The sequence below is a fragment of the Panthera tigris genome, chromosome D3 (genome assembly GCF_018350195.1).
Source record: "Panthera tigris isolate Pti1 chromosome D3, P.tigris_Pti1_mat1.1, whole genome shotgun sequence".
Lineage (NCBI taxonomy): Eukaryota > Metazoa > Chordata > Mammalia > Carnivora > Felidae > Panthera > Panthera tigris.
Genome location: NC_056671.1, coordinates 23,525,373 through 23,537,792, shown reverse-complemented (window position 1 = coordinate 23,537,792; position 12,420 = coordinate 23,525,373). Strand labels below are relative to the sequence as shown.

The window sequence follows — 12,420 nt, the reverse complement described above, 5'->3', positions numbered from 1 at the left end:
CCCTTCCTTGGTAATAACGCTATTTCTCCTAAAGAGAAGCACAAGGGTCTGGGGGAATGCCGGCGATCTAAGCGGCCTCCACGTGATTTAAAAGTTTGAGAAACACAGAGGTCAGTATATGCAATTAAGTGCCAAGCTGGATTATCCGTCGGGTGTCCGAGAAACACGATTCCCTGGGGCGCCACACTGGGAGCGCATTTGGTTCAAAGTGCAGTCCCTTACCGACCAACCGCACCCGGCGACCAGCCTCTACGTGGTTCCCGGGGAAAGGCGCGCCGGACTCCGGTTCCTCAACCAGTCTTGCTAGAGTAGGCGTACTCCTTTCGAACAAAAGCGCTTGGAGTGACTGCCGCTATGGCCACTCAACGCCGAGCCCAAGCCCGCGCCTCCAATCACAGCGGAACTTCCAATTGGTGGAGTCGTTCTGAAGCCGGGAGAACGGAGGAGAAGTCCTGCCTCCCTAGGAGAGCTCAGCCAACTGCGGAGTCCGGGCGGTAGCCGCGGGGTTCGGTTGCGCTGTGTGTAATGATCTGGGGGCCTGAGGGCGGGGCGGGGAGCAGGCGGGGGTCTGCGGGGAGGGGACGCTTCCCGCAGGCGCGCGGAGCGAGGACGGTGACAGCCACGCGCGCACGTGCGCGCCCGGCCGCAGCGCGGCCCCGAGGCCTCTGTTGGCCGCTGAGAGGCGCGCGGGGGCTGGCCGGCTGCCGTCTAGGGGCCCCGTGCCGGGGCGTCCCCAGCGTCCCCGGCCCGAGTCCCTGAGCGCCGGGCCGTGCCCACCCCGTCGGTCCTGGCTCGTGTTTCGTCCCCGTGGCCGTAAGGGCCCGCCCCCCGACTCCCCTTTACGCTCCCGGGGCAGGGTCCTCACGGCCCATGCTGGCCGCTGGGGGCCCGCGCCGCCCAGACAGTTCCTCGGCCGGCCAGCCGGCCACCATGGTGGCCCTGAGGCCTGTGCGGCTCCTCCAGGGGGGCTAACCGGTCCAGAGCGCAGGTCTCGGGGCGCGAGGGTCCCAGGCCTGAGCCCCGCGCCATGGCTGGGGCCATCGCTTCCCGTATGAGCTTCAGCTCGCTCAAGAGGAAGCAGCCCAAGACGTTCACCGTGCGGATCGTCACCATGGACGCCGAGATGGAGTTCAATTGCGAGGTAACCGGCTGGCAGCCCCGACGGGCTGCGGTAAGGGGGAGCCGGGCGGAATCCGGTGGAATCCCCGCTCGCCGGGCCCTGCCACGGGTCTGGCACCGATCGGGGCGCCCCTGCGGCGGTGACAGTCCAGGTGGAAGCTTGAGGGATTCAGCTTGTATCATCTCTGAGCGTAGACAGAGTCGACCAGAACCGGAAGGAGCCATCTAGGCCCAAATCTTCATGTTAAGGATGATTGCTGCTTCCCCCCCCCCCCGCCCCCCCCAGGGTTTTTGGGTTTGGAAGCACTTCCTGACGGTTCTCATTCATTGTTACTGCAAGAGGCTGGAACCATCCGTAGTGGAGAATTCTGGTTTTCATTGTCAGGCTTAAGCTCCAGCTTTATGGTCTTTTTTACTTCATTAGATATTATTATGTGCCCCAGGTATTAAAAGTTGCGTTTTGTAGAGTGGAAACTCTATACCTATTTCTCTTTTACAAAGCTACCATTTTCTGGGAAACAAACTCTTTAAGGAAAGAGTTGATGTCTAATACTTATTTTTCGTGCAGTTTATTTTACATCATGATGATAACAGTTAACCATTTGTTGAATACATTCTAAATGTCAGACGTTCATACATTTAATTCTCACAACAACCCAATGAGGTAGGTACTCCAAGCCATGTATCTAGTAAGTGGCAGAGTGGGATTTTAGGTCAAACTTTTAGCCAAAACAATACTGCCTTTCAAGAAATGCAAGTCCTTGCTAGTCCAAAGTGTGTTCTATGAACCAACAGCATTGGCAACTGCGACCTAAGTCAGGAGTTGGGAACTTTTTCTGTAAAGGGCCACATAGTAAATATTTTCAGCATTGCAAGCCATGGGATCTCTGTTACAACTACTAAGCCCTTCAGCTCTACTAGTGTAGTACAAAAGCAGCCTTAGGATCGACTTCCAGCCTGACAGCGTGAGGAGCTCCATTGAACTCCCCGATAAGACTGGTGAAAATCACTTAAAAAAACTCAACTATTTAAACCCTCTGGAAATGGTTTTAAGTGCAAACATTCATCAAATGAAGAAAAATCTATTCAAGGAAATCTATGAAAATTTGCTAAGAAAGGTGAGAGTCTATGGTGTTTGAACCAAGGCTACTACCTCCCTCTCACTTCCAACATACCAAGGGGAAGATCCACTCCAGACTGCTGCAATACAGAACACAGGGCTCCCTCTTCCCCTGGGTCCCTGTCAAACCACTTTCTTCCCAGGAGGAGCAGGACTGAAGTGCTTCTTATCCTGTGCAAGGCTTCTTGCTGCTGAGACTAAGTCCCAGGTGTGAATAGTTGAAAGATGGGGCTTCTGTCTTTTATCCAGCTCCTACTTACAGAATGGGAGCTGTGCCTTGGGCATGGCATACTGAGACTACTGGGACCCAGTTGCTCTTTTCCCAGCCCCAGCTTGTGCAGTGGTGGTTCTGTGCCAGGAGAGGCAAACTGAGAAAACCTCTGGCTGGTATCCCTCCCCCGCCGCCCCCCCTCCCCCCCCCCCCTCCTTTAGAGATTTTACCTGTTGGGAGAAGTCTTTAAAACCTGTAGCTCCTGCTCTCTTCCCAAAGGTAGTTAGTTCATTTGCAACAAAAGTGGAGAGGTTTATGCCTAAGGGAACCCTTACAAGCAGTAGAGGTTTTGGTGAAGGGCAATTGGGAGGAGATTGTAGATTTAATGAAGATGCTACCTAAACTGTAGGCCAGCTAGTTTGCAGGAGAAAATCAGAATAAGACAGCTGGAAAGAACCCACATGGGATTGAATAAACTGTTCCCTCAGAAGAGCAGCCTTTGATTGAATTACTTTGTAGAGCAAATTATGCCCCAGGGCATAATGAAATAATAGAATAGTAAAACACTATTAATGGAGTTTAACAGCTGGGTGCGATCAGGGGAAGGAGAAGGAGTCCTACTATACACTGTCACTGCAGGATGACTGTGGCCATAACCAAATTTGTGCCTTCCTGAGGAACAACATCATAGGTCTTAATACTATGTGAAGGAAATAGATTTCACTAAAATATTCCAGCCCATCACTAAAGAAACAAACAAATAACAATAATAAGCCTTAGGGCTGGGTTGGGGAGAAACAGTCCAGTATCTATATTATTTAGATAATATATTATCTAAGATGTCTGATTTCTAACAAAAAATTATGAGGCATACAAAGAAACAGGGAAATATGACCCATACAGTGGAAGATTAGCAACAGAAATTGCCTGTAAGAGTGACCAGATGTCAGATTTAGCTGAAAAGATTTCAAATAGCCGTTACAAGTATGTTCACAGAACTAAAGGAAAACATGATTAAAGAAGGAAGATCTAATGACATTTTTTGCATCAAGTAGAGAATATCAGTAAAGTGACAGGAATTATAGAAAAGAAGCAAATGAAAATCATGGAGTTGAAAAGTACCATAACTGAACTAAAAAATTCATTAGAGGGGCTCAAAGTAGAGAAATTACCCTGTTTGAAGAGAAAATTGTAAAGATTATGCAAGCTGAAGAACAGAGAGAAAAAAATGAAGAAAATGTACAGAGCCTCAGAGAAATCATTAAGAGCATATGTGGAAGAGGAATACCACAAGAGGAAAGAGAAAAAAAAATATTTTAAAAAATAATGGCAGAAACTTTCTGAATTTATGGAAAAACAATAGTCTTGACATCCAGGAAGCTCAATAAACTCCAAAGAGGATAAATGCAAAGAGATCCACAAACAGAAACATCATAGTAAAAATACTGAAAGTCAAAGACAAAAAATCTTGAAAGCAGTAAGAGAAAAATGACTTGTCACATACAAGAAAACCCCAATAAGATTAACAACTATCTTATCTGCAGAAACTGTGGAGTCCAGAATATTCAAAGTGCTCAAAGAAAAAAACCTGTCAACTTAGAATCCTATATCCAGCACAGCTGGATATTTCAAAATGGCTATTTCAAATATGAAGGTGAAATACTTTCTCAGATAAAGACAAACTGGAGATGTCGCTCAAAGACCTGTCTTACAAGAAATATGAAAGGAAGTTCTTCAGGCTGAAAACAAGTGCCTTTAGATAATAACTCAAGTTTACATGAAAAAAAAAAAAAAAGAGCACCAGGAAAGGTAATTATATAATTACAAAAGACAGTAGAAATGCATATTTTTCTCTTCTGATTTATTTATTTCAATTTTAGAATGAGTGCATGTGCAAGTGGGGGAGAGGAGCAGAGGGAGAGAGAATCCCAAGCAGGCTCCACACTCAGGATGGAGCCCAATGCAAGGCTTGATCCTACGACCTTATGGTCATAACCTGACTCAAAATCAAGAGTTGGATGCTCAACCAACTGAACCACCCAGGCACCCCTTCTTCTAACTGACTTAAAGAGCAATTGTATGAAATAATACCTATATAATGTGCTGTTGGGCCTATTACTACAAACGTAATTTATGGGTGGTATACTTGCCAATAACAGCACAAAGGAGGTGGATTGGAGCAAAGCTGTAATGGGCTAAGGAAATGGCCACAAATGGTAAAGTAATAACTATAGCAATGCATTGTTGGGTGTTGGGTTTATAATTTTAATAGATGTCACGTGTGTGTGTGTGTGTGTGTGTGTGTGTGTGTGTGAACAATATGTATATTTATATATATGCAACAATGTGTATATATTTTATATATGTAACTATATATATAATTTTAGTAGATGTCATACACCCCCCCCACATATATATATATATATATATATATATATATATATATATGAACAATAGTTTACAAAAAAGAGGGAAAGGACCTATATAGGAATAATATTTCTATATATCACTGGAATTAAGATAGAATAGTCTGGGGGCTCCTGGTGGCTCAGTCAGTTGAGCGTCTGATTTCGGCTCAGGTCATGATCTCACGGTTTGTGAGTTTGAGCCCCGCGTCGGGCTCTGTGCTGACAGCTTGGAGCCTGGAACCTGCTTTGGATTCTGTGTCTCCCTCTCTTTCTGCCCCTCCCCCACTCACACTCTGTCTCTCTCTCCTTCAAAAATAAATAAACATTAAAAAAATTTTTAAAAAAAGATAGTATAATCTGAAGCTGATTTTGGTTAAGTCAAGATTATCTGGTAAACCCTAGAACAACCACTAAAAACAAAGCAAACCCCAAACACCTAAAAAGTATAGTGAAGGAAACATTAAATAAATTTAAATCCTTCATTAAAAAATATTCACTTAATGAAAAAGCAAGTAGTAAAGGAGGAATAGAGAAACAAAAAACACATGAAACACATAGAAAACTAAACTAAAATGGCAATTGTACACCAAATAATTAGATAACTTAATGAAATGGACAATTTCCTTAAAAGATGCTATCTACCAAAATTGACTCAAGAAGAAACAGACAATCTGAATAGACCTATAACAAGTGAAGAGATTAAATCAGTAATAAAAATACCCACAAAGGTCCAGGCTCTAGGTAGTAGAGGCGCAAATGGCTTCACTACTGAATTCCACCAAACATTTCAAGAACAATTAATACCAATTCTTAACATACTCTTCCAAAAAAAAAAAAAAAAAAAAAGAGGAGGGAATACTTCCCAACTCATTTTATGAGGCTGGCATTACCCTAATACCAGAACCCAACAAAGCTATCACAGGAGAACTAGAGACAAGATCTCTTATGAATATGGAAGCAAAATGGGGCACCTGGCTAGCTCAGAAATTACTTTAAAAAATACATGGAATGGGGTACCTGGGTGACTCAGTTGTTTAAGTGTCCAACTCTTGATCTCGGCTCAGGTCATGATCTCACATTTCATGGGGGGCTCTGCACTGGAATTGTGGAGCCTGCTTGGGACTCCCTCTGTCTGTCTGTCTGTCTCTCTCTGTCTTTCTCTGTCTCTCTCTCCCCTTCCCCTTGCTGGCTCTCTCTCTGTCTTTCTCAAAAAAAAAAAATATATATATATATATACATATATATACATATATATATATACACATATACATATATATATATATATATGGAAGCAAAAATTCTTAACAAAACTATTAACAAACTGAATCCAACAACAAATAAAAAGAATCCTACATCATAACAAGGGAGATTTATTCCAGGAATTCAAGGTTGGTTTAACATCTGAAAATGAATTAATGTGATACATCATATCAATAGAACAAAAAACAAAAATCATATGATCATCTCAATGGATGCAGAAAGAGCATTGACAAAATTCAGCAGCATTTCATGATAAAAAACACTCAACAAAATAGGATTAGAAGGGAGCTTCCTTAACCTGATAAAGAGTATCTGTAAAGAACCCACAGCTAACTTAGTGAAAGAAGGATGTTTACTTGCTAAGATCAGGAACAAGACAAGGATATCTTGTCACTTCAATATTGTTTTGGAGGTTCTAGCCAGGACTATTCGGCAAGAAAATGAAATAAAAGGTGTCCATATTGGAAAGGAAGAAATAAAAATATATTCACAGATAACATGAGCATGTATATAAACTCTAAGGAATCCCCTAAAAAAACTATTTGACCTAATAAACAAGTTCAGCAAGATTGCAGGATATAAGAGCAATGTACAAAAATCACTTGTAATTCTATATACTTGCAATGAACAATATGAAAATTAAGAAAATTCTATTTATAATAGCACCAGAAAGTATAAAATACTTAGGAGCAAATTTAACAAAAGAAGTATAAAACTTATACTCTGAAAGTTGTAAAACATTGTTGATGGAAATTAAAGATGATCTAAATAAATGGAAAGACATCCTTTGTTCATAGATCACAAGATTTAACATTGTTAAAATGGCAGTATTCTCCAAACTAATCTACTCATTCAACACCATCCTCATCAGAATTTCCATTTACTACTTTGTAGAAATTGGTAAATATTCTAAAGTTTATATGAAATTGCAAGGGATCCAGAATAGCTAAAAATATCTTGAAACAGAAGAGCAAAGTAGGAGGACTCATACTTCCTTATTTCAAAACTTACTACAAAACAACCATAACATAATAGTACATAACAGTGTAGTACTCACATAAAGATAGAGAGATATTGATCAATGGGGTAGAACTGCGGGTCCAGAAATAGACCCATACTCTATGGTTGCCTGAGTTTTGACAAGGGTGCTAAGACTATTCAGTGGAGGAATGAATAGACTTACCAACAAACAGTGCTGAAAACTGGACAGCCACATGCAAAAGATTGAAGTTGAACCCTTATTCTGCACCACATACAAAAATTAACTCCAAAGACCTAAACGTAAGAACTAAAACTGTAATACTCGTAGAAGAAAATGGGGATAAATCTTCATGACTTTGGATTTGGCATATGATTCTTAGATATGACAACAAAAGCATGGGCAACAAAAGAAAAAGTAGATAAACTTCATTGAGATTAAAAACATTTGTGCTTTGAAAGACACCATCAAGAACATGAAAAGAAAAAATATTAGCAAATCATAGATCTCATAAGGGTCTTACATCTAACACATATAAAGAACTCTTATTGATCAGTAATGAGAAGCAAATAATTCAAAAGTGGGCAAAGGAGGAGCGTCTGGTTGACTCATTCGGTAGAGCATGTGACTCTTGATCTTGGGATTGTGAGTTCAAGCCCCACGTTGGGCATAGAGTTTACTTAAAAAGATGGGCAAAGGATCTGAATAGACATTTCTCCAAGGAAGATACACAAATGGCTAATAAGCACATGAAAAAATACCCTCGTTAGTCATCAGGGAAATGAAAATAAAAAACACAATGAGATACCACTTTACCACAATGAGAGCCAACCACTAGGATGACTAGAATCAAAAAAAGGCATATAATAACAAATGTTGGCGAGAATATGGAGAAATTGGAACCCTCATACACTGCTGGTGGGAATGTAAAATGGTGCAGCCACTTTGGGAAACAGTCTGGCAGTTCCTCAAACTGTTGAATATAGAGTACCATATGACTCAGCAATTCACTACTAGGTATCTACTCAAGAGAAATGAAAACATATGCCTACAGAAAAACTTGGACACAAATGCCCGTAGTGACATTATTCATAATTGCTAAAAGGTGGAAACAACCCAAATGTCCCTCAACTGATGAAAAGGTAAACAAAAGGTGGTATATCAATATAATGGAATGTTATTTGGCACTAAGAAGGGATGAAATACCAATACATGCTACAATATGGATGAACCTTGAAAACATGCTAAGTAAAAGAAGCGGTCACAAAAGAACACATATTGTTTCATATATTTCACATAATTATTCCCTTGGAAGGATATCTAGGGAAATAGAAAGTAGTTTTGTGGTTGCCTAGGGCTGGGAAAAGTGCAGGAATACAGAAATGATAGCCAAGGAGTACAAGGTTTCTTTTTGAGGTGATGAAAATATTCTAAAATTTACAGTGGTGATGGTTGCCCAACTCTATGAATATGCTAGAAACCATTGACTTGTGCACTTTAAATAGGTGAATGTTAAGGTACATGAATTATATCTCAGGCTATGTTAAAGAAAATGCAGCCTTTGGCAAAATGGAAACAAAAGACATGACTTTATTCCAATAAAACTATTTGTGAACATTGAAATTTGAATTTCATATAACTTTCACAAGTAATGAAATGTTATTTAAAAACTTACATTTTGTTAAAAATGTAAAAATTACTCTTAGCTCTCAGATTGCACAATAATAGGTGGTGAATTAGGTTTGTGTTGTGGACCGCAGTTTGCTGATCCCTAATCTAAGTTTCTTTTTTTTCTTTAATTTTTTTTAATTTAAAAACTTTTTAAGTAATTTCTACACCCAGTGTGGGGCTCAAACACACAACCCTGAGATCAAGTGTCACATGCTCTACTGACAGGGCCAGCCAGGCAACCCCTGATCTAAGTTGCTCGTTGACAAATGTTGTGAGAGGGGTGCCTGGGTGGCTTAGTTGGTTAAGCATCTGATTCTTGATTTTGGCTCAGGTCATGATCTCGCGGTTCGTGGGTTTGAGCCCCGCATCTGGCTCTGTGCTGTCAGTACAAAGATTCTCTCTTGGGGTTCTCTCTCTCCCTCTCTGCCCTTCCCTCACTCTAGTGCGAGTTATCTGTCTCAAAAATAAATAAACTTAAAAAAAAAGAGATAAATGTTGTAAGAGATTGTGAGAGACTGACCAGTAAGGAAAGGGATTTTGTATGAGCTTTCTTCAGCCATAGTTTTACCATGAAAATCTCTTCTGTTTTTTTTAAACAGACCCCGACCCAAAGAGGATGTACAATATTATCAACTATAGCAGTGTTCTAAACACTGGCACTGTTGACATTTTGGCTGGATAATTCTTTGTTGTGGTGGGGGCTGTCCTGTGCATTGTAAGATGTTTAGAAGCATCTCTGGACTCTATCCACTAGATGCCAGTAGCACCTCCCCGTGCTCCCCGTCATGTCAACCAAAAATGTCTTCAGACATTGTTAAGTGTCCCGGCGGGGGTGCGGAGGGGGAGGAGGACACCCTTCTTTTCTCCCTGCCACCATATTGAGAACCACTGGTCTATAGAAGAAGATAAGAGTAGTGATATTCAGAGAGGCATAATGGTATAGTATAGTCTGTCAAACTTATATATGCCAGCAAACGGCCTAGCATCTTGGTGAAATGAGAATTCTCATTCTGTACTTATGCAGTAGGACTGAGAATTCTGCATTTCTAACACATTCTCAACTCTCAAACAGTGATGGTGCTGCTAGTCCAGAGAGTTGCAAAGCATTAGTGGAAAGTGCATAGTCTTTGAAATAAGTTAGACCTGGACTTGAATTCCAGCTGAACTTCTAGCTTGGGTAAGATACTGAAGCTCTTTGGACCTCAGTTTCCACATCAGTAAAATGGAACTAATACTATTGACCCTGCAAGGTTTTATAGGGATTCCTGGAATACATAGTGCCAGGCAGAAAGGAAGAACTTAGAAGGGAGTATAATTGGCCTACAGTAGGAGGTGCAGGTCACTGTGGTCACTGCCCTGTTGCAATTTGTCAAATAGTTGCATCTCATTGACTTGCCAGTGGAAATACCTGTTTGTAAATGAAGATGTTCAGATATTCTGTTGAAAGTTATGGTAGTTTGACTTATGATGATAGAGCTCTGAGAAACTATTAGACTTTCTCCTGCCCTATTTTTATGTTGTACATTAACTGAGCAAGGTGCCGATACCAGGAGATGGCAGATGCATTTTGAAAAAAAAAAAAAGAAGCGGAGAGATGGTACTTGAGGAATTCTTCATTGAGGCATACAGGTAGGTGGTGGTCCAAGGAGGACTCAATTTCAGAACCAGTGTTAGTTAACATATGAATCATGTTACCTTATGCTAATAAGTTCAGACTTTTTTGCCGCAGAGGTAGGAAATAAATCTCTTGCACTACTTGCTGCATTGCACAATTGGCTTGATGTTTTAGAGGATTTTTCCACTTGAAATATTTGATATTTGTCATTTTGAGAAAGTGGGTGCTGAACGTAATTTGCCAGGAGGCTAAACGGTTGTGTTATTTCTTATCTAGGCTGGAATTTTACTCTAATAATTCAATCTATCAGTAAGAAGAGCCAAATATGAAAAATTTCTCAAAATTGAGTTGTGAGAGATTCTAATACCATCTTACATTGGAAACAAAGCCGCCTTCTCCTGTTGGTTGTTGATATCCCAGATGTTTTCACATACCCCAGTGGGATTGTGATTGGATTAAACACCAACATTACAGATCATTCCAACATACGAATGGACATAAAGTAGAAACTTTGGAAAGAGGAAAACAGAAAGAACTCTGGTGTTTTCAGTAAGATGTTACATCCCAGACACCCCAAGATATAGGTAAATGCTTCTCTTCTAGGATGCAAATCCCCAAAGGGCAGTGGTGGTCATTTCATTGCTTAGTTGTAGATAGTAATGGGACTCTATATGAGGGCACTGAGAAACTTCTTATTTCAGAAGAAGGGTTTCTGCCTTATCTGTGGGTTCTTCCATGGGGGTTAAGCAGTCCCCATGGATGGCATGGGTGCCGCACATCTAGGACATGGGCAGTCCGAGGTGAATGATGGATGCAGTTGTGCTGGTGAAGGGTGAAAGAAGCAGGGTATATATACTGGCTGGTGCTGCCATCTGCTGGAGCCCATATCTGCTCTTTTGTAGGAGGAAGGACTAGGGAATAGCAGCTACTGTGTGCCAGGTGCTGTGCTAAATGCTTTACAATGTACTATCTCACTTGATACTTGGAATAGATTCACTTACTCACTCAACAGATATTTACTGAGTACCAGTGTGGACCTAGTGGTGATCAAGACCTGCTTAGGATGGAGATCCTGTCATTGGCTTCATTTTCAGAGTGGGAATTGGAGGCTCCAACAGGGCAAATAGCCTGCATAAAGTCCCAGCAGAGCCACCGTTTGTTCTGAGAGAGAAAGAAGAGGACAGTGGGAGAATCTCAATAATGACCGATGAGGGGCACGTGGGTGGTTCAGTGGGTTAAGCATCGTCTTTTAATTTCAGCTCAGGTCATGATCTCACAGTTCATGAGTTTGAGCCCCATGTTGGGCTTAGGAGCCTACTTGGGATTTTCTCTCTCCCTCTCTCCCTACCCCTCCCCTGCTCATGCGTGGGCTGTCTCTCTCTCAAAATAAATGAACATTAAAAAAAATAATGACCAAGAGGCTAGCAGTCACTTATTTGAACCTCACAACTAGGTTTTCAAGTCAGTTGGGAAGGTCTTAGCTCAAGTTCCAGTTTCCTGTCAGGGCTCTGAAGCAGCACAGCCTAGAGGTTATGAGTGTTGTCTGGGGAGAGCATGGTCTTAGGATCCTGATCCCTGGTTCTGCCCTAACCAGTTCAGCACCCTTAGACAGGTTCCTTAATCCTTTCAGATGCCTGTTTTCTCATCTGTAAAATGGAGAGCATAATAATTCTTCCTGTATGGGGTATTGGTACTGGGATTAAAACCGAGTCATTATTGGTAAAGTGCTTAGACTAGCACCTGGCACAGGTAAGTTCCATATACAGGTTATTACATAAAAGGAAGTAAATCCAGGGCCTCTCAGCATTTGGCTCCCTTTCCCAGGCTCTCCCACACTTCCTCACTTACCCTTTTTGCTCTTGGCCTGTTGTCCTGGTTGCTGTTTCTGGAAAGTACCTCTTTTCATACTGCTGTGCCTTTGCATAGAATGTCCTTCTCACTTGTCTGCTGGCACAGATGTTCTCATTCTCCTTCTAGGTTCTGCTCAAGTGCCCCCCCCCCCTTTTTTAAATGTTTATTTTTGAGAGAGAGACAGAC

The 12,420-nt window shown here is 41.7% G+C and overlaps 1 protein-coding gene across 5 annotated transcripts in view; it reads left to right on the top strand.

The window, feature by feature from the left end:
• Positions 1–560: 560 nt before the first annotated feature.
• Positions 561–12,420, top strand: part of NF2 (neurofibromin 2) — a 79,885-nt gene continuing 68,025 nt past the window's right edge. For 2 of the 5 annotated variants that reach the window (XM_042961585.1, XM_042961583.1), the window contains exon 1: positions 582–1,141. In XM_042961585.1, coding sequence (XP_042817519.1) covers positions 1,028–1,141 — 114 coding nt within the window. In that variant the 5' untranslated portion in view covers positions 582–1,027. Of the gene's footprint in view, positions 1,142–12,420 lie in introns of all 5 variants that reach the window. The other 3 variants (XR_006209756.1, XM_042961584.1, XM_042961586.1) reach the window with 3 other exon arrangements.